This window comes from Leuciscus leuciscus (assembly GCF_965113295.1).
Source record: "Leuciscus leuciscus genome assembly, chromosome: 15".
NCBI classification, from domain to species: Eukaryota; Metazoa; Chordata; class Actinopteri; order Cypriniformes; family Leuciscidae; genus Leuciscus; species Leuciscus leuciscus.
In genome coordinates, this window is record NC_138739.1 from 28,685,006 (window position 1) to 28,711,136 (window position 26,131).

The window sequence follows — 26,131 nt, forward strand, 5'->3', positions numbered from 1 at the left end:
GTTGTGATGTTATTGTCTATGTTTTGTCCTTCGCAACTGCAGTCTGCTCCATGTATCGGTGAGAATCTGGCTCCCTCCACGTTCCATCGACCACAACTGCATGTTCTGCCTACTAATGATCAGCATCAGCTGCTGAGTGGTTAGCCGTGGCAGAAAGTCCAAGATGCCTTCCAAAAAGGCGGAATTCTAGCCGCGCTAATGGAAGCTTCATCTGTTTGAGTCAAAACAGGGGTCTGCTTTCACCTGTTGCTGGCAGTCGCTAAAAAGCTCCGGAGACTTCTATGCCCATCTCGCCTGTTAGTCAAAAAAGTAAAAGGATTTTATTCACTGTGTGAAATGTTGGTTGACATTTTGTATAGTTATACTGTATGTGTTTGAACAAGGATATGAAACTAATGGGGTATGCTGAGGTATTTGCGTATATAACGTTACAAGAGTGCTGTGGTTTATTAGCCTCATTGATTCTCGTCTTATTTGCAGGTTTAATGGCAAAAAAAAATCCTTAATGCTACTACTACTGACATAATGATCCAACAAAACCTCACGGATCTTGGACAACAGTAAAAAGCTCTATTCATAAGGAAAATCACACAATTTAGAAGGCTAAAGGATCTTGGAGGGTTTTTTCAGCTTGATAATAATTGCACAAGGAAAATTTTTTGCTATAGTTCTTGTAAAAACTTCTATGTTCTTGTGCTCAGAGTTCTGAAACCAGCATGCTGATCTGAAGAAGCTATAATGCAACATCAAGAACATTTTTAATCTTTAATCTAAAACATGTAGCTCAACTCCAGACAGCAACATAGTGTCGGCCCAGATCCGGGCCACATCTGGTACATGTGGGCAGGATCTGGGCCGACACTATGTTGCTCTCTGGGAAACAATAGGTTTGTTGGACCTATAATGTCCAAATGAAAGTACAATTGACCGCCACACTAGAGGAACCTTTTAAAGAACATCTAAGAATTATTTTGAACGTCCCTCAGATCTCAAATTTCATATTTTGTGCTCAACTATCTTCAAAATATATTTCAAGTACCTCAAAACCTTTCCTTTATGATGGGTTCCTGGAAGAGACGTTGATGTTCCCAAAAGTCTTGCAGGAATCTATGGGTTCCTAGAGCTGCCCTTTATTTTAAGCCCTGTAGATATTTCATCATTAAAAAAAAATTCACAACATGCTTAAAAACTAAAAAGAGAGTATTCGCTTTGAGATACTATTTAGTATAAATGTACATGAAAGCAAAGCTTTATAGAGACACCAACTTTCTATCATGCAGAAATGTTCTATCCTCCTTTAATCTACTCTCTTCATCATCTAAATAGTAAAAGCACTTTACCTTTCTTCCTTTCTCTCTCCCCGTGCTACAGCCCAGGAATTCAGGCTGTAGTGCAGAGTGTCTGTTTATGCCAGTTTTTTGCTTGAAAGACACAGAAAGAAACATAAAGAGGAGCCTGTAATTATCATTGTTGGTCTACTGTCCTGTCAGTTCGCTCGCCAGAGAGACCGGAGTGATCTTTTGGCAGCACTGGGACGAAAGATCAAAGCTGTGGACCTTTGATCAATGCTAAAACAGCCCGCAAAACGTCTCTGTGGAAAATCAGGATGGAATGCCTGAGAAAAAAGGAAAAAAAAGAGGACAAGACCCTGGAAAGCTTGGCGAAGACATCTTCTGTCCTCTTCCATTTTTAGACCAGTGGTGGCAGTTTGATTGTTCATATTTTGTGTCTTTAAAGATGGTCAAACAGTGATGAATGATGTTTTGATATAGATTAGACAATTTCAAAGACAGTGAGCTTCCCGGTTATATTGTATTACATCATATAGTATATGTAAATTATGAGTATATAATAGTATTAAATCATAGCAGTTGGTAACTAGCTTCACCAAATATTATTGTTTCAAACTGGTTTTGCAAACACCCATCTGCCACCACTTATTTATTCAAACTGTACCATTCTTGTCTTGTAAAACTGATTAAACAGCATTATTCTCGTTCTTCTCTCCTCCTTTCTTAATACTTGAATGATATATTTTCCATCTGTTCCATTTATAATTGATCTAAAGGCCAGAACAAAAACATACCTGCAATTTTGCAACTTAGTGAACCTGTTCAGTGTTCTCAATGTAAATCAAGTTCGCCTCACGAAGAGCTCGCTGATTTAGAGACAAGAATGGACAGAATCTAAATTCTCCTCAATTTGTTGGGTAAACTCTCAGGGTTGCTTTGAAATTGATCCAGATTCATAGGCTATTCAATGTTTCTTTACCTCCAAACTACTTCTGCATTTGATTTTGGCCATCGTCTATACTTACTTTGAGGCCGATGTGTTCATTACATAGCATGATGGTTTTTTTCGAGTCTGTCTGGCGTTACAGCATTGCATCTGTGCGAGAAAGTTTAGGACGGCAGTTAAAATGAGTTGTTGCATTACTCTCGGGCTGAAAAAACACAGCTTTCAGAAACCCCTTGTCCTTTTCCTCTTGCGGTCGCTCTCTTTCTCTCAACCTTGGCAGTCCCGACAAGATTCATCATGGCTTCGATTGTCATCACGTTGAGGATTAGTGTGTGTTGTCTGAAGCGACTGGACGCACATGAATCCTGGAGTGGTGCGCGAGCCTCGTGGCCCTCGTGAACCCCACCATGCCACTGTCGCGGTATGTGCCGCCACCACAAAGTCTTCCCTGACTTCTGCACCATTTTGGCATTCCCAGAATGCCTGTGGGCAAGCCAAACGCTGGCGAGTGGGTTGAGCAGGCTGCCATGCGGAGGGGGTGCTGTCCATTGTTATAGGTTTTGGGCAGTTGAAGCAGACCGTATATTGGCTGCCATCCCAGTTAGCATCGTGAGGTTGTCTATGGCTTTTGAGGGGCTGGAAAAGGTGTAAGATGGGTTTCATACAGTGTTCATTTTCATGTTATTGTCTTTTAAAAAAAATACCATTTAAATTTAGTCAAAATTTTGGCTTGTGATGGTCATGAATTTACCCAATTTGAGTATTTTAGTTGTGTAAAATGAATTCAAATATTCAAACATTTTACATATTAATTAAAACGTCAAAATTAAAAACAAACAAACATGAAAACTGCTTGTTGTGATAACCCGGGCTCCTAAAATAACGTTATAATGAGCAGCATTGTATTGTAATTCCTTGCTTTATTCATTGTCCCTTTTCTAGGGTGTTGCCATGGAAATAGAGTATTAATGACGTGACTTACACATTCTGACTGGCACGTAACTTAAAGGGTTAGTTCACTTCACCCAAAAATGAAAATTATCCCATAATTTACTCTTCCTCAAGCCATAGGTGTATATGACTTTCCTCTTTCAGCCAAACACAATCAGAGTTATATAAAAAATATTCTGGCTTTTCCAAGCTTTATAATGAGAGTGACTGGTACCTGAGTTTTTGACGCCCCAAAAAGCGCATCCATCCATTATGAAATGAGGGTTAATAAATGCCTTCTGAAGAGAAGCCATGCGTTATTGTAAAAAATATATCTATATTTGCAACTTTATAAACTATAATCACTGCTTCCGGGAACCACATGAGTCTAGTTCTGGCGGAAGAAGGACATCTGACCCGACGTTAAAAGCGCCAGGAGTTATTGTAGGAGAAATAATAACGAAAACACCTCATTAACGAACATTTTAGGCCGTAATTACGTTGATGGGATTAACACTGGTGGGAAATCTCAACCATGCCAAACTGCTATTTGCCTGTGTATGAGAAGGCCTATAGGTTATATATTCTGTCTTCTGTCTCCATCTGGACTGTGATATTTCTCAACAACTCAAACGTTGTATTTTTCCTCGCTGAATGTTTAAAGTTAGGTTTTAATCAGTTTCCTTCAATCCTACACATTTGTAAAATAAGCATGTCTAGCCATGAACAGCCCATTTATTTTGGACTCTTTCCATTGGGTTAGTATCAGACTTGCTGAGCGCACTAGCCAATCAAATTTCAGCTTCAACGCTCTGTCATTATTTTCTCTGACAATGAAGATAACCTGATACTAATAATGGCTGAATCAAACGCACATGCTGGTTCAGTCTGGTTTGTCTGAGCTTCTTTAATAAATATAAATATAAATATATGTATATTGAGTGTACTAATAACATATAAAAATAAATCATTTCCAGCAGAAATGGGTTTGTGCACATGCTGTCAGATAACTAGACATTTTGGCTTTAGAACAGAACATGGTTTTGGTCTCCATCTTTATCATGTCATTATGAGTATTAACCCTTTCATGCATTAATTATGACAACCTCAGTCAGGATTTTATATCTCTTAGGGTATGAAAAACAAGATCTGAACTACTTCTTTTTTTTTTTTTTACACATTTTTTAAAGAGATTTTTCAGAGGTCCACTTGAGTGGACAATGTGTATGTTTAATTTTAACTGAAGAGATACTGTATTGTTTTATGTACATGTGAAAACGTCTCGGTTACGGATGTAACCCTCGTTCCCTGAGTGGGAACGGAGACGTTACGTCGGATGACGACGATTGGGGTTTCGCTTAGAAGCCTATCACCTTCGAGTATATAAAACGAGCCAATGGCAATGAAATGCCATGGGTCTGCGGAATTTGCATAGCGTAACTCCGCCCGCCGCAGGGGGTATATAAGGAAGTACGCTGGCACAATGCAGATATGTCTTCGCTGAGGAGCCGAGACTAGCCCCAGGCGTTTTTCAGCGGTACAGCGGAAGTGGCAGGAAGACGTAACGTCTCCGTTCCCACTCAGGGAACGAGGGTTACATCCGTAACCGAGACGTTCCCTTTCGTGGTCACTCCGAGTTACGTCGGATGACGACGATTGGGGTTCCAGTCTAATCACGCCACCTCGGCTGTCTTCCAGTGCCCTGCGTAAGTCTGAGCTCCCTGTTGTGAGACCAGCACGAACGAAGGAGTCATACTTAACACAGGGATACCAAGGTACACTGGGAAGCATATCTCCAGAGAGAAATATGCAATTATGCCCAGCCATTGATGGGGGGGACTTAGAATACACATATGACCCAGAGGGCTGCATATGGAAAATCACTGGGGTGTCCAGCCGCAGGTGGAATATTTCAACCCCAGGGGTGGCAAGGTGGCTTGCCAAGGGAAAGACACACGCTCACAAGGAGACTTACAGTGGAATACACATGTGGGGGTCGCCCAGAGGGGGAACCATGCACATGGAGGCACCTAGTCAAGCGCAAAAGCTGCGTTATGGCAGATTGGCATAACTCAGGCGTTGACGTAACCAGTGCTGGAGGAAACTCAGAGCTTATCAGACTCACCTGAGAGAAATATCGCACGTATCCCGTCCGTGGAGAGGAATGGCGAGCAAGCGAAGACACCTGAGCAGAATCTAGCACCGGCTGGTTGAAGCGAGTACATGAGAAGAAACTGGCTCTACTCGGAGATTATAGAATCTCGCGAATGTGTTGGGTGTCGCCCAGCCTGCAGCTCTACAAATGTCTGTTAGCGAGGCGCCATGCGCTAGAGCCCAAGAGGAAGCCACACTACGTGTGGAGTGGGCTTTCACACCAAGGGGGCACGGACGACCTTGCTGCTGGTATGCCAAAGCAATGGTATCCACTATCCAGTGGGATAACCTTTGCTTTGAGAGAGCCTTTCCCTTCAGCTTCCCACCATGACAGACAAAGAGCTGGTCTGAGGTCCTGAAACACCGCGTTCTGTCTACGTAAGCACGGAGGGCGCGTACTGGACAGAGCAGTGCCAAGGCTGGGTCTGCCTCCTCCAAGGGCAGCGCTTGCAGGTTCACTACCTGGTCTCGAAAGGGTGTGGTAGGAACCTTGGGCACGTATCCAAGCCGGGGTCTCAGGATCACGTGAGAGTTAGCCGGCCCGAATTCCAGGCACGCTTCGTCAACCGAAAATGCCTGCAGGTCCCCTACCCTCTTGATGGAGGCCAATGCAACCAGGAGCGCTGTCTTCATTGACAGGAACTTAAGCTCCACTGACTGTAAAGGCTCAAATGGAGCACTCTGCAGGGCAGTTAGAACCACTGAGAGGTCCCAAGAGGGTACGAAGGGAGGACGAGGAGGATTTAGTCTCCTCGCTCCCCTCAGGAACCTGACGATCAGGTCGTGCCTTCCCAGAGACTTACCATCAACTGCTTCGTGATGTGCGGCAATGGCGGCAACATACACTTTCAGGGTGGAGGGAGACAGCCTTCGCTCCAACCCTTCTTGCAGGAAGGAAAGCACGACACTGATCGGGCATTTCGTGGGTTCTTGATGTTTAGAAGAACACCAGTTGACGAAGAGGTTCCACTTCAACGCATAGGCATGTCTCGTGGACGATGCTCTAGCGGAAGTGATGGTAGCCACCACCGCAGGTGGTAGGGTACTCAAACCTGCCTCGTCCCGTCCAGGAGCCACACGTGGAGGTTCCAAAGATCGGGACGAGGGTGCCATAAGGTGCCCCGTCCCTGAGAAAGGAGGTCCTTCCTCAGAGGAATTGGCCAGGGAGGTGCTGTCGCGAGGAGTACTAGTTCGGAGAACCAGGTCCGGTTGGGCCAATACGGGGCAACCAAAATGACCTGCTCCTCGTCCTCCCTGATCTTGCGCAAGGTCTGCGCAAGAAGGCTCACTGGGGGAAACGCATACTTGCGTAGGCCCCGCGGCCAGCTGTGCGCCAGTGCATCCGTGCCGAGCGTGCCCTCGGTCAGGGAGTAAAACAGGTCGCAATGGGACGAGTCGTGGGAGGCAAACAGGTCTACCTGTGCGTCGCCGAACTGATCCCAAATCAGCTGGACCGTCTGGGGATGGAGTCGCCATTCTCCAGCGAGAGGCCGAACTCGAGACAGCTCGTCGGCCGCCTGGTTCAGGTGTCCCGGGATATAAATGGCTCGAAGCGACCTCAGATGCTTCTGACTCCATATGAGGAGGTGGCGAGCGAGTTGCGACATACGGCGGGAGCGTAGACCACCCTGGTGGTTGATGTACGCTACTGTTGCGGTATTGTCTGATCGGACTAGTACGTGCTGGCCCCTGAGCAGCGTATGGAAGCGGTGCAGGGCGAGACGTACAGACAGCAACTCGAGGCAATTGACATGCCAAAGGCGCTGGGGTCCTGTCCAGGAGCCCGCGGCAGCATGACCATTGCACATGGCGCCCCAGCCCGTGTTGGAGGCATCTGTTGACACAACAACATGCCGGGAAACTCGTTCTAAGGGCACTCCGGCCCGTAGAAAATTGAGGTTCGCCCACGGGGTGAAGGTCTGACGGCAGGCTGGAGTCACTGGGACTCGGAGCGTGCCGTGTTGCCATGCCCACCTCGGGACTCGATCGCGAAGCCAAAGCTGAAGCGGTCTCATATGAAGCAATCCCAGCGGCGTTACTGCGGCTGCGGATGCCATATGCCCCAGGAGCCTCTGAAAAAGTTTCAGTGGAACCGCACTTTTGCCCTCGAACTGACGAAGACAAGTCAGCAGTGACTGCGCGCGCTCGCTCGTAAGCTGCGCGCACATGGCGACCGAGTCGATCTCCATACCGAGAAAAGAGATCCTCTGCACGGGGCAGAGTTTGCTCTTCTCCCAGTTGACCCGAAGGCCCAGACGAGCTAGGTGCCGGAGCACTAGGTTCCTGTGTTCGCAAACCTGGTCTCGAGAGTGAGCTAGGATAAGCCAGTCGTCGAGATAGTTCAGGATGCGAACCCCGTGTTCCCGAAGGGGAACAAGGGCTGCCTCGACGACCTTCGTAAAGACGCGAGGAGACAGGGCTAGCCCGAAAGGGAGAACCGCGTACTGGTATGCCTGCCCCTCGAAAGCAAACCGTAGAAACGGTCTGTGTCGAGGTAAAATGGAGACATGGAAGTAGGCGTCCTTCAGGTCGATCGCTGCAAACCAATCCTGCGGCCGCACACACTGGAGGATGTGTTTGGCCGTGAGCATCTTGAATGGCAGCCTGTGAAGGGAGCGGTTCAAGACGCGCAGGTCGAGGATTGGCCGTAACCCACCGGTTTTCTTGGGTACAATGAAGTAAGGGCTGTAGAAGCCGGACTTCATTTCGGCTGGAGGGACAATCTCGATCGCACCCTTCGCCAGCAGGGTGACGACCTCCGCTCTCATGACAGGGGCATTGCCACCGACCATAGTGAAGCGGACTCCGCTGAAGCGGGGAGGAGATCGCGCGAACTGAATCGCGTAGCCGAGCCTGATGGTTCTCGCGACCCAGCGGGACAGTCTGGGAAGCTCTAGCCAGGCCTCCAGAAAGTGCACCAGCGGGGTCATACGAACCACAGACGTACCGTCGGTGGGGCAGCGAGGCGGAATGACCGGCACCGGCGAGGGTGGCATCGCGGCCCTGTGCGGGGGCACGGTCATTAACCGCGTCCTGCCAGAGGAGGCCAGGGGAGGGCGCGCGTCCCGCGGGGGCGTGCTCTGGCAGGGGTCTGGCGACAGAGGGGGATGAGAGGAGCGTGGCCCGTGGGCGGCGCGTGCTGTCATCCCAGACCTCTGGGACAGAGGAGGGCGGTAGTGGTGGGACCCAAGGGTGGCGCGCACTGCGGCCCTCTGGCTCTGTAGGCTCAGGATTGGGGATTTCGATTCTTTCTTTAACCACATTAGGGTGCTGCCCGTCGTGGGACGAGCAGCGGGGAGTGGAGAACAAAAGATTCTCCCCCAGCCCTCCACCGGGGGAAGGAGTGGCCCTGCTACCACCTCCTGTAGAGAAAAGAAAGCCAATCCTGAGCTGCCCGTCTCAGGAGCGCCGCTTAGCCTGGCGTTTAGCGGGCCGCGGGGCTGGAGAGGGCTGTGGCGCCTTCCTACGGCTTCCTCCGCGACGCGGCCCAGATGAAGGCTGCTGCTGAGGCCGTGCGGGAGGGGCGGGAGCCGTGGGAGGGCGCCCTCGGCGGCGAGCAGGCTGAGGATTCTGTACCGGCGGCTGAGCAGCAGCAGCGCGTCGGGGCAGAATGTGCTTGATCGCCTCAGTCTGCTTCTGGTCAGTCGAGAACTTTTGGGCAAAATCCTCGACCGCACCGCCGAAAAGGCCGGCCTGGGATATGGGAGCGTCAAGCAGACGAGTCCGCTCGGGCTCACGCATATCAGCCAGGTTCAGCCAGAGATGTCTCTCCTGGACCACAGCTGTGGACATCACCAAACCCAGGGAGCGCGCGGTCACTTTCGTCGCCCGGAGAGCGAGGTCAGTGGCGGCGCGCAGCTCATCAAAGAGCCCTGGGTCTGTCCTACCCTCGTGCATGTCACGGAGCATCTTGGCCTGGTAGACCTGCAAGATGGCCATGGCATGCAGAGAAGCAGCTGCCTGTCCCGCCGCTCTGTAAGATTTCGCCACCATGGTAGACGAAAATCTACAGGCTTTGGATGGGTGCTTTGGATCACCACGTGATGAAGCGCTTGCCGGACACAGCTGCATCGCGACAGAACGTTCAACCGTGGGAATCCCAGTGTACCCACAAGCATCAGCTCTATCAAGGGGAGGAAAGGCGGAGAAAGCCGACGAACGATCACGGGAAGACATGGGAGCCTTCCAGGACCGCGTGACTTCCTCATGCACTTCCGGGAAGAATGGTATTGGGGTTGGGCGGCGACGGGTGTCAGCGGCCGCTCCCAAAAACCAATCATCCAGCCGCGAGCGCACTGGATCAGGTGGCGGGGACCACTCAATACCAATGGCCGCGGCTGCCCGGGAAAGCATGGCGGTCAGCTCGGGATCAGACTCGGGCAATGCTGGCACGCCCGAGGGCGGCAACACAGCCGAATCCTCACTTCCCGAGGACTCGCGCCCACCTTGTGATGCAGCGATCGACATAGTATCTTCCTCTGGAGCTCCAAACGAGACGCGCTGGGGCTCCGAAGAGGGACCAGCGGTCTCAGTTTGAACACTCGCGGGTGCTGATGCTGGAGAGGGGTGTGTGGACCGTGGACGTGTCGGCGGTATGTCCCACACAGTCACCCTCAGGTCACCCCGGCCACCAGCCGAAGTACTAGCCCTCTCGGGACCAGTAGATCGGGGTGTGGGTAGGGGGACTCTCGCTCTAGTGAGCTCATTGAGTCTCGACCGCAGCATAGAGATGGTCATGTTCCCGCAGTGGGAACATGAGTCATCCACGAACGCTGCTTTAGCGTGATCAACGCCCAAACACGCTAAGCAGAGATCGTGCCCATCAGAGAAAAATATCTCGCGACCGCAACCAGAAGTGCACGGGCGAGGCATCTTTAAAAAGACGTGCCACGTGCAATGCTCTTTTTGTGAGAGGAAAAACTCCGCGGATGCTGAAGCGAACAGGGAGAAACACACTATCTGTCAGATCACTGACCAGATCAGCAGGGTAGTGAGCACTCGCTGAAATCGCCGTCACACCAACACCGGAGAGTTCGCTCGTCTCGAAGGTAAGAGAAGGCTTGCAGGAGTGGAGAAGTTCTCGGCTCCGAAGCGAAAACATATCTGCATTGTGCCAGCGTACTTCCTTTTATACCCCCTGCGGCGGGCGGAGTTATGCTATGCAAATTCCGCAGACCCATGGCATTTCATTGCCATTGGCTCGTTTTATATACTCGAAGGTGATAGGCTTCTAAGCGAAACCCCAATCGTCGTCATCCGACGTAACTCGGAGTGACCACGAAAGGGAACTATAAAATACATACAAACAAAATAATACAGCTTCAGTTATTGCAAACGCAATTGAGTTTGTTCTTGTTCGACTAGCAGACGGAGAAGAACTTCATACAAGTTGAACGTTGTACTTTTGAATACTTTTGTGATGTTACAAGTAACATGCATTACGTAATCAGATTACTTTTTTGATGCAATGAGTAAAGCAACGCATTACAAGTAACATGCATTACATGATCGGATTACTTTTTGATGTTACAAGTAATGCATTGCATTTTGTAATAAGATTACTTTTTTTTATATAACTGCAAATTACATTCTAATAACACAAATACATTTATTTACAGCCAGAAAAGTTACAGCAGATGAAGTATTTTCAAGAACAGTCACAGTATTAGTATGAATGTAGCTGATATATACAGTGATGCATGATGTCCAATTTAGAAGACAGATGATTAATCTGAATTTCCTCCAAATCTAAAATCAATACGGGGAAAATTTAACAATGATATGATTTCTTAGATGTACTTGATGTTGCAACTATTTTTTTTTTTTGTTAAAATTAACATTTTGACCTGCAAGAGTCTAGGATAGAAGGAATGGATGCAGATTCTGGAGCAACTTGGCATTTCTGACTGACTGTCAGCCATCTTGGTTTGGAGAAGAAAAAAAAAATCGACATACAATGGCTTGTCACTTGGTGGCAATGTATAGGATGATGCACTAATGTCCGTTGTAGTGCTTGATGTGAAACTGTGCCATCAAAACCCATGCATACAAGAATGGGCTTTTGTATAGTTGTCCACTGTAGTGACTCTATGTGTGAAAGAATTTAAAAATAAAATGCTGATATTTCATCAATCAGGATCAGTACCAGTCCAAGTAACTATCAGTAATTATCCAAATAAGTTCAAATAAAGGAAATACATTTTTTTGTTTAATGTTCAACATTTTTATAAAATAAAATTTATTTATTTTCATCCATATTGAATTTTTGTCACTTTCTGTGGCATTTTCTTGGGTTGGCAAAGCCAAAACTGACATCAGATGTGTTTATAGAGCCCTCTTCTGACAGAAAGAGTGTATTACAACATGAAGACCACACTATGAAATTGTGCCCCCCCGTCGGATGGAAATGTCAAAAAACTTCCCAAAATACTACAAGTCCTAGTAATTACTAGTAAACTAATACAATTAGTATCATAAAAGTATCGTGTGTTAACAATAAGTCAAATAGTTTTCAATGTAGCAACCTCATGAAATTGCAGTAACATCCTGTCTAAATGTTTTACGCACACAAAATATAAATTTCTTCCTCGCATTTGTTTCCTGAGCTCCCGTAAAGTTAATCAAGAGGTTTACTTCTACCTCACTTCTGCAGTTTGAGAACAATGACACAGTAGACATTACAGTTTTATAGCCATTATGAATTTTATTTTTGATTTGGAGTACAGTGATTAATAATGAATTAAATTAGTTCTAAAAAGACCACAAAAATATAAAACCAATCATGTTTAAATGCCTCATAACTGTTTAATGTCGGTCCAAGTATTCAAACATATTTGTGTTTTATATATTGCATGCAAGTGTTAATTTTGACACTATGCCTCATCTTTTAACAGTTTTTTTGTCATCTGACACTGTGGTTGGAGCTGAAGAGCTGAATAAGAGATCTTGCTACAATGTGTGTGAAGTTTTACTGCGTCCATCAAAAGGATGTGAAACTGCTTTAGCTTTTTCTCTGCACTCTATTTCAAGAAAGACCAAAACCTGAAACAAATTTATCTAGGGGAAAAAATGCTTCGAATGGCTTCAGTGCAATGCAAGCATATAGGAAATGTGTTAGATTTAATATGAAAAAAAGATGTATACACTGCATTCATCAATGCAGTTATAGGGTCATGTGACCGGTATTAGCATTGCATACGCAAAGTCTTTCACGTACTTAACTTGCATTTGTATATAGTGTTGTATACATCGAAAATTGTTTTAGGGTATATTTTGGACCTCGCTTTTTCCCTCACACCAATGTCAGCACTGGTGCTTTCCAGATGATGGTTTTAGACATTAGACCACAAGGATTAGCAAGAATTTACTCACAGTGTTACTGGCATCATAAAGTGAGAAACTGAGTCTCCACCCACTGAAAAGAACAATAAATACTCTGCTTCTTCTGCAGACGCTCACATATCGTCTTCTTCATCATGGCCATCATCATCATCTCTCTGCTCCTGCTGGCCTCTCTGCTGCCACACCTGATCTTCACTGGTGAGATTGATTATATTACAGCATATTATGATGATTTTTTAAGAATAATTAATTGGTATGTGCTGAATAAGTTACTGATAGCATCTCTTTCAGCTCATGTGAATGTGGGTATAGTGAACGGCAATGAAGCCAAACCCCACTCCAGACCCTACATGGTTTCTCTTCAGAAGAACTCTCGACATATCTGCGGTGGATTCCTCATTTCTGATGAGTTTGTCTTGACTGCTGCACATTGCCGAAACAAGTAAGACAAGTAATTTTATCTGAGCTAAATTCATGAATTTTCAATTCAATTCACATTTATTTGTATTGCGCTTTTCACAACACATTATCGTTTCAAAGCAGCTTTATAGAAAAATACATGTTTCTACATTACAATTTAGAGTAATCTGTTATCAGAGGTGACTGTCGTAATCTCTTCACAGGTTTTGGGTCATCTGAAATCTAACTAACTTTAAAACTAAAACTAAACTAAATTAAAAGTTAAAAATCTCAATTATGGTTTCATCATACCTTCACAATCTTTTCTGAAAGAATAAAGAAACCTAAAAACTGAAGTTAAGATGAATGTTTCCATAAACAGAACAGAAGAGCTGACAGTTGTGGTTGGTGCACATGCCCTACGAAAAATGAACGTCCGCATTAACGTGAAGTCCTACTACAGACATTTGGATTATAGTGAAAAACCTTTTCTGAATGACATCATGCTTTTGAGGGTAACAGACTGCATTTATATCAGTTTTTGAAAATGATACCTAATCATTTAAACACTGTCTATTAACATATCATTGCATTTTTGATTGCAGCTAGAGAAAAAAGTCGAAAAGAACAAAAATGTCGAATGGATTTCAATACCAAAGACAGAAGAAGACATCGCAGAAGATTCTGTGTGCAGTGTTGCAGGCTGGGGACGTTTAGCAACTAATGGCACTTTAAGCCCAGTCCTCATGGAAACAAATGTGAAGATCATGAATAACAAAAAATGCGCAAATATTTGGAGATCGACGTACTCAACTGCACAGATGATGTGTGTATATGGCCATGGAGGAACCTGTAAAGTATGTAAAACATTTTTAAATAATAATAATATTAGTAATTAGCAAAAAAAAAAAATAATAAAATAATATATATATATATATATATACAATAATACATAAACAAATTATTATTTCAATTTATATAACACTTTACAATAATGTGCTGAAGAGAGAAAGGTGATAACTGATATAGTGACTTGCTGATCCTTGTTTTTTTAACAGGGGGATTCAGGAGGTCCTTTGGTTTGTGGAAACACTGCAGTTGGTATCACATCTTTTGAATATGAATTTCTTTGCAATTCACCTGAGTATCCTAATGTGTATACTAAGATTTCGGCCTTTCTTCAATGGATCAAAAATATAATTGAACAAAAATAATTGACTTTACAGTATAATAATAAAAACGATGTGTAGTACTAGTGCGTAATCCAAAATGTTTCCAAATGTTTAACAGATTTTCTCCCACATCTTGTTCTAATAAAACTATCATGTGTTAACAACAATAAGTCAAATGGTCCTCAATGTTACAACCTCATGAAATTGAGTAATGTCCAGTCTAAATGCATTACACAAATAAAATATACTTTTTCTTCCTCACATCTGTTTCCTGAGCTTGTTTCTTAACTGGGGGATTCAGGGGGTCTTTGGTTTGTGGAAACACTGCAGTTGGTGTCACATCTTTTCATCACATTGATCTCTGTAATTCACCTTAGTTTCCTAATATGTATACAAAAATTTCGGATTTTCTTCCATGGATCAAAAATAAGTTTAATTGTCCTCAATGTTATAACCTTATGAAATTGCTGTAACAACATCCTGTTTAACTGCAGAATGCATTACACACAAAATCCATTGGGGCGTATTAACGCAGACTAGGCTGTAGACTAGGAGCCCATGTGATCAGGGTGCCTCTGTTCAGCGGTTATGAAAATATTTTCGGATTATTCTTTTTCTACAGTACTAGTAATTACTCGTGTTACTGGACGGAGGTTTTAAAATATCAGACAATTGATGCACAATCGCCCATGATGGACTAATCTTATATCACCCCTCCTTACAATTTACACCACACCGGTCACCAGTGGGATTGTCACGAACAGGTACGGTTAATCTGAAAATGCACAAAGGATCAGAGCCCTGCCAATGCTTTGACAATGTAAAGCTGTTTTACCATACCAATAAAGCTAATCTGAATTTGTCAATCGCTGATTGATTTGCGATGCATTTTTCAAACGGGGAGAGACCACTGCAAGGGCATTAACACATTTTTAATAATGTCACATGAAAGGCACAGAGAGACAGAGTAGTTTGCACCTCAATAACACATCTGTACCATTTACTTCACAGGACACATGTGCTTTCCACTTCATATTTATCTACTTGTGTGTTCTATCATGTAACTATGTCTTGTTTGGTCTCATCTGACAGCTGAACCTAATAGAGATATTAAAGTATCATATACAATCTAGGTATTATTGCTTAAACATGCATTGAGGAGAATATGTTAATGTACTTCTCCCCCTCTTCATCACCCATTTGCCTTATCTTTTGGCTTCCTGTCAGTTGAAGACAAAGATACATAGTGTGTGAAGCTTGTTTACATGTGCTCATTGCGCCCTCTAGCGGTGTAGACTGCAAAAAACCTATGTACATGTCTTAGTTTCAGTAAGATCAAACTGAACAGAAACGTCTTTCTTTTCATCTCATGCTATGAGAGAAAAAAACTCTTCATTGAATGGCTAGATTTACATGCTCCTTCTTTACATTCAAGACTCTGTGCACTGTCAGTGTAACGGTGGCCAGCTAGTTGTGCAGGTAAACCTCACTCCCCTGATGTCAAGCGAACTAAACAATATCAAGTGGATATCCATACCAATGAAAGAAGATAATATTGAAGCAGATACAGTTTTTAGTTTGTAACTATATGATGTGTGTATATGGCGATGGAGGAAGCTGTGATGTAAAAAAACAAAAAAACAATTGAGTAATCAAATCTTAATGTATTAGCAAAGTTTAAAAATATGACAACACAAGACTTATGTGTTGATCTGTGTTTCTTGACAGGGGGATTCAGGAGGTCCGTTGGTTTGTGGAGACACTGCAGTTGGTGTCACATCCTTCAGAGACCCCAGTCTCTGTATCTCACCTAAACTATCTGAAGTTTATAAGATTTCAGCATATCTTCCATGTATAAAGAGCATTATTGGATATGTTAATTTAATTAATTGCCGGTGAAATGGGGTGATTTTGCTTTTTTAAAGCTACACTGTGTGATATTTTCCCCCATCTAGCGGTGAAATTGTATATGACTACCCAGTGAATATTAGTTTCTGTACCTTTCAATTTCGAGGGCGTTTTAACTCCTACGGTGGCCGTATTATTCCACGATTTTAACATGGCTTCCAGTTCGACTTCGTCCAATTGCGCCTTTAAAACTATCACCTGTGATCCGTCGCAGCACAGATTTATGTTACAAGGTAAACAATACTTTTTCACCATTGACGTGAGGAAAAGTAACGCAAGTTATACTAGAGGTCGTTCTGGCGTTATGCACAACCATGCTATGGTTAGAACTTCGAATTTACACAAATAGGCTGGATTACCTCTCGAGAGGAAAGCAGGCAATTTCGGCGTCCGTTTTAAAATCTTTGCTCCTCGAGCTCTTTCCATCTGGGAAAAGTTACTCCAGTATTGACTTTGGTCTTGCTGATTTGCCTGTCGCGTTGACGTTTTAATTCTCTCTTTCGCTTCCTTGGCGACTCTGCTACATGTCCTCAAAAATAGGCGTGATCCTCCATCAGCAATCTTTCAAATCTGCCGGCAGTCGCGAGTAATCTCCCCCTCGCATTCGTCTCTGTGTCACTGAGTGTAAAGCACGAAAGGCGAAGCTTGAATTTACAGGTATGTCCCTCTTTGGCTAATGTAGTTTCAAGATGGAGGGGCAACATGGCGACCGGCATTCGAACCCCTCACCCGTATGTACTTTCAATGGCAGATTATAAACTTACGAGAATACTTTATTACTTGAAAGAAGTATACATTAATGAGCACATATATTTTTGAAAGAACTAAGTGTTTTTTGCTAAGAATCAACTAAAAAAATTACACAGTGTAGCTTTAAAGTTAAGTTAATTTGCCCTCAAAACTTCTTACAATAAACATAATATACATTCAGGGCTGTACGTTAACTTTTTTTGCACATAGCACTGGTGCTACAGAGGTTGAAAGTTTTGTAGCACAGGCCAAACTGTTGTAGCACAATTATAAAACGTCTGTTAACATCCCTGAAAACAAACACAAGTAATGGAGTTCATCATTTAAAGAGGCACTGATGTTCCACAAAAAATACAGAACATCACAAAAATAGTTTTTAGACACACTTTTTATTTATTTGCTAAAAATGGAAGAGTGCAGAAACATAACACCTATTACACCTCAACATTACACATCGAAGTAGAACAGATCTGTGGGAAGACATCACTAAATAAAAACTCTTGTTTGCAGCTAGCACTAACCTATCCCATGACACTCCTCTATGAGACTAATACTGTCAACAGTTGCATCTTTTCTTTAGTTTAGTGCAAAATGCTGTTACTCATCACAAATGGGTTGTCTTTTCTGGAGCCTCCTTGCACCAGCTACAAAACAAGAGCTGTTGGTCAGAATCGAAAGTTAACCACGGAAAATCTTTTTTCCACACAGGGTTATATCTATACATTTTCATTTTTGTTTCTCCCTTACTTTGATTTGGTAAAATTGCTTCTGTTGATTCTTCCTCGCAGGCTCGTTTGGGGTTTTCGTGGATCACTTGAAAATAGCGCTTCGTTTTCTCGTCAACTAGCATCTGCGTAGAAATAATGGCCGTGTTACTTAAGAATTGTGCGAAATGGAGTTGGACAAAATGACTCAATGCAGCCAGGACACGAGTTTTAATCGCAGTTTTAATTAAAGTATAGGCTAATAGCAGTACGCCATCAATGTCACATGCAAACAAGCACAACAATCACTTCACACTATTAAGCGGCTGTGTTATGAACATGCAAAACTGTATCGCTCGCGTGCTACAGTTGTAGATTTATTCATCGCACAGACCATTTTTTCCAATTGAGACTGTTGCGTACATCAACCGGTAAGGTGGTCTACGCTCCCGTCGCAAATGGCAACTCGCCAGCCATCCCCTCTTTTGGAGGCAGAAGCATCTGAGGTCGATTTGTGCTGTTCATATTCTGGGGGTGATCAAGAATGGAGACTCCATCCCCGGTCGGTCCAGCTGATCTGGCGTCGTTTCGGAGCCGCAAAGACAGACCTCTTTGCCTCTCCAGAAACCACCCATTGCCAGTTGTTTTACTCTCTGACCGAGGGAATACTCGGTTCAAATGCTGGCCCACAGCTGGCCAAATATGCGTTTCCCCCAGTGAGCCTACTAGCACAGACATTGTGCAAGGTCAGGGAGGACGTGCTTTCCTTCTTGCAGCAGGGGTTGGAGCGAAGGCTGTCTCCCTCCACCATGAAAGTCTATGCTACCGCCATCTCAGCCCACCATGACTTGGTGGAGGTTAAGTCAGTTGGGAAGCATGACCTGGTCATCAGGTTCCTTAGGGGGGCGAGGAGATTAAATCCACCCGCCCTCCTTCTTTACCCTCTTGGGATTTGTCTCTGGTGGTCAGAACGCTCCAGAATGCCCCATTTGAGCTTTTGCAATCAGTAGTTGCTCCAGGTTGCACTGGCCTCCATTAAGAGGGTAGGGGACCTGCAGGCTTTTCCGGTCTACGAATCATGCCTAGAGCTCGGGCCGGGTGATTCCCAGGTTACACTGAGACTCAGACCCGGATATGTGCCAAAGGTTCCCACCACTCCCTTCAGGGACCAGGTGGTGAACCTGCAAGCGCTGCCCTCAGAGGAGGTAGAACCAGCCCTGGATTTGCTCTGTCCCGTCCGCTCTCTGCGACAGTACGTCGACAGAACTCAAAGCTTCAGGACCTCAGACCAGCTCTTCGTCTGTTACGGAGGCCAGCAGAAGGGAAAGGCTGTGTCCAAGCAGAGGGTGGGTAGTGGGCTCCATCGCCCTGGCTTACCAAGCACAGGGCGTGCCTTGCCCGCTCAGGTTGCGAGCTCACTCCACTAGGAGTATTGCATCTTCCTGGGCGCTGGCACGTGGCACCTCTTTGACAGATATCTGTAGAGCTGCGGGCTGGGCGACACCTAACATGTTCGCTAGATTCTATAGCCTACATGTAGAGCCGGTCTCCTCCTCTGTTCTCGCCTCAAACTGGTAGAAGACACTGAGTGGACCCGGCTTGTGTTAGCTTGCTGCGCTAAGACATGCGCTATTGCTCCAGAGAGTTCCTACGGGTAAACCCTGTGAGTCCTCCGTCACCATCGGCTGTTGGACATATAGCGGAGCGTCCGGCACCAGGCCTATATTCAGCTGAATCCTTGAGAACCGGGTTTAGGCTGGGTGCCATATGTGTGACCCTATGGGGATCCTATGGGCCCTATTTTAACGATCTGAAACGCAAGTATCAAGCGCAAAACGCAAGTAACTTTGTGGGCGGGTCTCGGCGCTGTTGCTATTATACCGGCGGGATAAATGACTCTTGCGCCCGACGCAAATCTAAAATGGGTTGGTCTGAAGTAGCTTCATTATTCATAGGTGTGGTTTGGGCATAACGTGAAATAAACCAATCAGAGCGTCATCTCACATTCCCTTTAAGAGCAGGCGCGCTTGTCCTAAAGCGGATTCCTAATATAACGGCGGATTTGCAGGGCGCGCACCAGGAGCGGTTCACAGCCGAGGAGACCGACGTTCTCGTCAGGGCCGTAAAACACAGAGAAGTGACATTGGGGATGGAGAAACACACCCAAATTAACTTCGGTTAAACAGGCGTATGATAATTTGGGTAAATGTGTAAGCTAGATGTATGCTTTTATAATAAACTATCTATCTATCTATCTATCTATCTATCTATCTATCTATCTATCTATCTATCGTAATAATGTATGATTTGCAAAAATGAAAACTGCTGCTTCTGTGTAGATGAGAGAATCAAAATGTATGCGCGTTGTGCACACGCTACATTGATTATGGCCAAGCATGCGCCCTTAAAATAGCATATGAATAACATGCGCAACGCGCCACTGACTTTAAACTAGATTTTTTCGGTCAATGGCGGAATTGTTTTCTAAACCTGCAAAATAGCATGAGGGAACGTTTGCGCCGGAACACGCCTCCTCTTTGCGCTGAACCGCCCCCGGGAGCGCAAGTGTATTTCTTAGTTAACCGACGTGCGTCTGTGGAGGGAGAAGTCATATTGCGCCAGAACGCCCACCACACACCAGCTTACTGGTGGAGAGGAGACAGTGATGAAGCCAATCAGTATATGGGGATGATTAGGAGGCCATGATGGACAGATGCCACAGGGCAAATTTGGCCAGGATGCCGGGGTTACACCCCTACTCTTTCGAAAGACATCCTGGGATTTTTAATGACCACAGAGAGTCAGGACCTCGGTTTAACGTCTCATCCGAAGGACGGTAAAGGCCTAGAAAAGAATAAGAGTCAAAACACTTTTACTTTAGCAATAAAAAAGGGGGTGAAAAAGGAAACACAAATGTGATGTTTAACTTGACTGAATTGAAACAACAAAAGTCAGTAGCAAAGAAATTGGATAATAAAGTGAGATTAAGTACATACATTACATCTATCAATTTAACATATTTAATTATTGCATTTTTGCATAATATTCTGAGTTTGCTTTTCACTGTTTTTATTCATTTTGAGGAATACTGAATCTGTTTTTGTTCAAGCGAGAGGAGTAAATGCATGCTAACTTTTAGTCTAGAACTACAATAACCATCATGTTCACACAAAGCGCACACAAAGCCTCTAAACCTTACTCAAGATTTCTCTCAACAAGGGGACAGGAGAGATGTTGGTCAATAAATGGGAAAATGGAGTAGCATTACTTATTAGGAAATAGTAACTTGTTGCTCATTTAAAAGTAATGAGTAACTTTACTAGTTACGTGAAAAAAGAAAGAAAGAAAGAATCAGATGTAGGCCTACTTGTAATGCGTTGCCCCCAAAACCAATAAGATCAAATCAAAAGATTAAAATGAACATTGCAACTGGCTGGGAAAATGCTGTTTCACACACTCACAATATTCATTATGAGTAAATCTTGCTGATAAGATCTGCAACCTTGTTTTTTTTATTTTTTATTATTAGTTTAACATGCTAGTACATTCTGATTAAAAAAAGATGTTTAATTTTCACTCCAAATTTTTTTTAATGTTATCAAAATGAGTAAAAAAAAATATTTTTTTTTATTAATGTATTTTTTAAATGTATTATTTTAGTTGCATGCACTATAATACGGTTCTCAATTTCCATCTACATTTTCTGTACGATTTTCAGTAATTCATTAAAGATGTGACACAAGAGATGCAGCACCGGAGAAGTAAATAAATATATTAAAGTCTTTTATTTTATTTTTTTTAACAAGTGAAAATGAACCAGTTATTAATTATTCACTTAGTCATGTCTACAGCTCACTTGAATTTGTTCTAGATCATTAGATATGACTTTGTGGTGCACTGTAAACCGATCTGATAAAGAGACCAGAAACTCTTTCCATTATGTGTGCAAATGTAAAAAAAATAAAAAAATAAACACTTCCCAACATACTACCTCACTTCTGCAGTTTGAGAACAATATCACAGTAGACATTACAGTTTTATAGCCATTATGAATTTTATTTTTGATTTGGAGTACAGTGATTAATAATGAAGACTTCAAATGGCTGACAGCTACTGGTCTACTTCTAAAAAAAAAACACAAAAATATAAAACCTGTCATGTTTAAATGTCTCAACTGTTTAATGTCGGCCCAAGTATTCAAACATATTTGTGTTTTATATATTAGATGCAAGTGTTAATTGCGACACTATGCCTCATCTTTTAACAGTTTTTTGTTGTTGTCTGGTTGGAGCTGAAGAGCTGAATAAGAGATCTTGCTACAATGGGTGTGAAGTTTTACAGCGTCCATCAAAAGGATGTGAAATTGCTTTAGTTTTTTCTCTGCACTCTATTTCAAGAAAGACCAAAACCTGAAACAAATTTATCTAGGGGAAAAGAAGCTTCGAATGGCTTCAGTGCAATGTTATCATATAGGAAATGTGTTAGATTTAATATGAAAAAAATATGTATACACTGCATTCATCAAAGCAGTTAGGGTCATTGCATATGCAAAATATTTCACATACTTAACTTGCATTTGTATATAGTATTGTATACATAGAAAATTGTTTTAGGGTTTTACAAAAGTGACATTGCCTTATACAGAGATTTTGGACCTCGCTTTTTTCCTCACGCCAATGTCAGCATTGGTGCTTGCCAGATGATGGTTTTAGACATTAGACCACAAGGATTAGCAAGAATTTACTCACAGTGTTACTGACATCATAAAGTGAGAAACCGAGTCTCCACCCACTGAAAAAAACAAAACAATAAATACTCTGCTTCTTCTGCAGACACTCACTGATCGTCTTCTTCATCATGACCATCATCATCATCTCTCTGCTCCTGCTGGCCTCTCTGCTGCCACACCTGACCTTCACTGGTGAGACTGATTATATAACAGCATATTATTATCAATTTTTAAGAATAATTAATTGGTATGTGCTGAATAAGTTACTGATAGCATCTCTCTCAGCTCATGTGAATGTGGGTATAGTGAACGGCAGGGAAGCCAAACCCCACTCCAGACCCTACATGGTTTCTCTTCAGAAGAACTCTCGACATATCTGCGGTGGATTCCTCATTTCTGATGAGTTTGTCTTGACTGCTGCACATTGCCGAAAGAAGTAAGACAAGTAATTTTGTCTGAGCTAAATTCATGAATTTTCTATTCAATTCACATTTATTTGTATTACGCTTTTCACAACACATTATCGTTTCAAAGCAGCTTTATAGAAAAATACATGTTTCTACATTACAGTTTAGAGTAATCTGTTATCAGAGGTGACTGTCGTAATCTCTTCACAGGTTTTGGGTTATCTGAAATCTAACAAAACTTTAAAAATAAAACTAAACTAAATTAAAACTAAAATCTCAATTAGATGGTTTCATCATACCTTAAAAAAAAAATCTGAAAGAATAAAGAAACCTAAAAGCTGAAGTTAAGATGAATGTTTCCATAAACAGAACAGGAGAGCTGACAGTTGTGGTTGGTGCACATGACCTACGAGAAATGAATGTCCGGATTAAAGTGAAGTCCTACTACAAACATCCGGATTATAGTAAAAAACCTTTTCGGAATGACATCATGCTTTTGAGGGTAACAGACTGCATTTATATCAGTTGTTCAAAATTATACGTAATCATTTAAACACTGTCTATTAACATATAATTGCGTTTTTATGATTGCAGCTAGAGAAAAAAGTCTATAAGAACAAAAATGTCAAATGGATTTCAATACCAAAGACAGAAGAAGACATCGCAGCAGATTCTGTTTGCAGTGTTGCAGGCTGGGGACGTTTATCAACTAATGGCACTTTAAGCCCAGTCCTCATGGAAACAAATGTGAAGATCATTAATAACAAAAAATGTGAAAATAGTTGGGGATCGAAGTTCTCAGCTGCACAGATGATGTGTGTATATGGCCATGGAGCAACCTGTAAAGTATGCAAAACATTTTTAAATAATAATAATATTAGTAATTAACAAATAAATATATATATATATACAATAATAAATAAACAAATTATTATTTCAATTTATATTACACTTTACAATGCATTCTCAATGTGCTGAAGAGAGAAAGGTGATAACTGATATACTGACTTACTGATCCTTGTGTTTTTTTAACAGGGGGATTCAGGAGGTCCTTTGGTTTGTGGAGACACTGCAGTTGGTATCACATCTTTTGGATATAAATTTCTCTGCAATTCGCCTCAGTATCCTAAAGTGTCTACTAAGATTTCGGCCTTTCTTCAATGGATCAAAAATATAATCAAACAAAAATAATTGACTTTACAGTATAATAATAAAAACGATGGGTAGTACTAGTGCGTAATCAAAAATGTTTCCAAATGTTTAAAAGATTTTCTCCCACATCTTGTTCTAATAAAACTATCATGTGTTAACAACAACAAGTCAAATGGTCCTCAATGTTACAACCTCATGAAATTGAGTAATATCCAGTCTAAATGCATTACACAAATAAAATATACTTTTTCTTCCTCACATCTATTTTCTGAGCTTGTTTCTTAACTGGGGGATTCAGGGGGTCTTTGGTTTGTGGAAGCACTGCAGTTGGTGTCACATCTTTTCATCACATTGATCTCTGTAATTCACCTTAGTTTCCAAATATGCAGTGGTGGCTGGTGCTAAAAAAAATGTGTGGAGGGGTGGGGGGGGGGGGGGAGGGGGGGTGGGCGCAACAGACTGAATTATTAATCCAGGACTGAATGTAGGCTAATTGTTAAATAACAATTTAACAGTGATAATAATGTAGCTATCATTAGCCTAAAGTGTAGCTAAAACTTCAGCCGGTAGGGTTGGGAAATAGCCAATTGCCAAATAAATCTGAATTTTTGGGCTAAATGGCGATGTATGGTATAATCTGAGTATTTAATTATTATTTTTCTATTTGAATAATAAAATAAAAAAACTGTATTTAATTTTAAATTTTTATATTTAATATCCTGATCAATATTGTCCTACAAACAATGTTCATATTGAAGGTTATAAAAACAAACATAGTGTAACCTTGCTGTCTATCTGCAGTCTATCCAAAAAAGGGGTCAAATCACATTACATTCTAACATTGCAACATTACAATCTAAAAACAAAATAATGTTTTTTAAAGAAGTAGTTAAATTTACTAAACTTAAAAAAACAACAAAAAAACAACAAAAAAAAACTAAGCTAATATCATAAAAATACACATGTAGGTTTGAAATTCTCTAGCACATTTATGTTCACCAACAACAACAAATATTCAACAACAAATATTTTAGCTAAATATATTTATAATTTAGTGCTAATGTATATTTTAGTCCGAATAATTGCGCTTCTATTCTATTGCGCTCGGTCTGTTCGGCGCGCATGCACGCGGCGGCGCTTGTTCATGGAAGTTTAGCTTGCAGAAAGCTTGCCCACTCATGACGGCAAACTGGAAATATTGACTTTCTAACATTTACAGATGGAGAATATGTTCGTGAAATGTAAGTTATGCACTGAGGAAATGATTGGATGTCACTTCAGCTTATGGCTAAATATTATTAGAGGTATATTTGTTTCCACCAATCACTGCACAAGTGAAGTTTACATATGATGACGAAAGCACATTAGTGCGAGCCCTCCCGGAACCCATAGAGAATGCATTGCAGTGCCTGCAGTTCAAAAAAAATTAAATCTTTGAATGTAAGGCCCTGTCCCAAATGGAACCCTAAGCACTCGCGATCTTCCTCTGAGTCCGCACTTTCGTGACGTAATGCCGCTTTGACTGTCGCATCAGCGCGGGCTCAGCAAAAGTGCGCATCAAGGGCGCAAATCGACCACATGGGGGCGTCGCAAGCACCCTTCTGAGATCTAAAAATGACAAATGGGACACACTGCGGTCTCACAGACTTAACGGACACGCGCACGCGGCAGCCATTGTAAGTCCACAAGACCGAAAGTGCACATGAAGTGTGCCATTTGGGACAGGGCCTAAGTCTATGGGAACACTCTGGGCGATTTTCAGCCATAGTGAAATCGCCCAAAAAGAGGCGGTACTCCACAGAACGTGACTTGGCGCTGATTGGACTATATCCAGAGGCAGAACAACAGTGAGTGACTGCTAGCAACTCTGTGGTTGAATGAGATTGTGATTGAAAAAGTCCCTTTCACACTCTGGTGGTGCGTCGCCCGATCGCCCTAATGAAGAAACCGCCGCTGCTAATATGTATACAAAAATTTCAGATTTTCTTCCATGGATCAAAAATAAGTTTAATCGTCCTCAATGTTACAACCTTATGAAATTGCTGTAACAACATCCTGTTTAACTGCAGAATGCATTACACACAAAATCCATTGGGGCGTATTAACGCAGACTAGGAGCCCATGTGATCAGGGTGCCTCTGTTCAGCGGTTATGAAAATATTTTCGGATTATTCTTTTTCTACAGTACTAGTAATTACTCGTGTTACTGGACGGAGGTTTTAAAATATCAGACAATTGATGAGAGCA

The 26,131-nt window shown here is 42.8% G+C and overlaps 2 protein-coding genes across 2 annotated transcripts; both read left to right on the top strand.

The window, feature by feature from the left end:
* The first annotated feature begins 12,675 nt into the window (after positions 1–12,675).
* On the top strand, positions 12,676–14,495 carry LOC309475915 (granzyme B(G,H)-like). The gene is made up of 5 exons (XM_082138903.1): positions 12,676–12,861; positions 12,955–13,105; positions 13,445–13,577; positions 13,668–13,919; positions 14,121–14,495. The coding sequence occupies exons 1-5, from the start codon at positions 12,798–12,800 to the stop codon at positions 14,274–14,276; spliced, it is 756 nt and encodes a 251-aa protein (XP_081995029.1). The 5' UTR covers positions 12,676–12,797; the 3' UTR covers positions 14,277–14,495.
* Positions 14,496–22,406: 7,911 nt separating this feature from the next.
* LOC309475913 (granzyme B(G,H)-like) lies at positions 22,407–24,142 on the top strand. The gene is made up of 5 exons (XM_082138900.1): positions 22,407–22,517; positions 22,611–22,761; positions 23,102–23,234; positions 23,327–23,578; positions 23,768–24,142. The coding sequence occupies exons 1-5, from the start codon at positions 22,454–22,456 to the stop codon at positions 23,921–23,923; spliced, it is 756 nt and encodes a 251-aa protein (XP_081995026.1). The 5' UTR covers positions 22,407–22,453; the 3' UTR covers positions 23,924–24,142.
* The last annotated feature ends 1,989 nt before the right edge of the window (positions 24,143–26,131 follow it).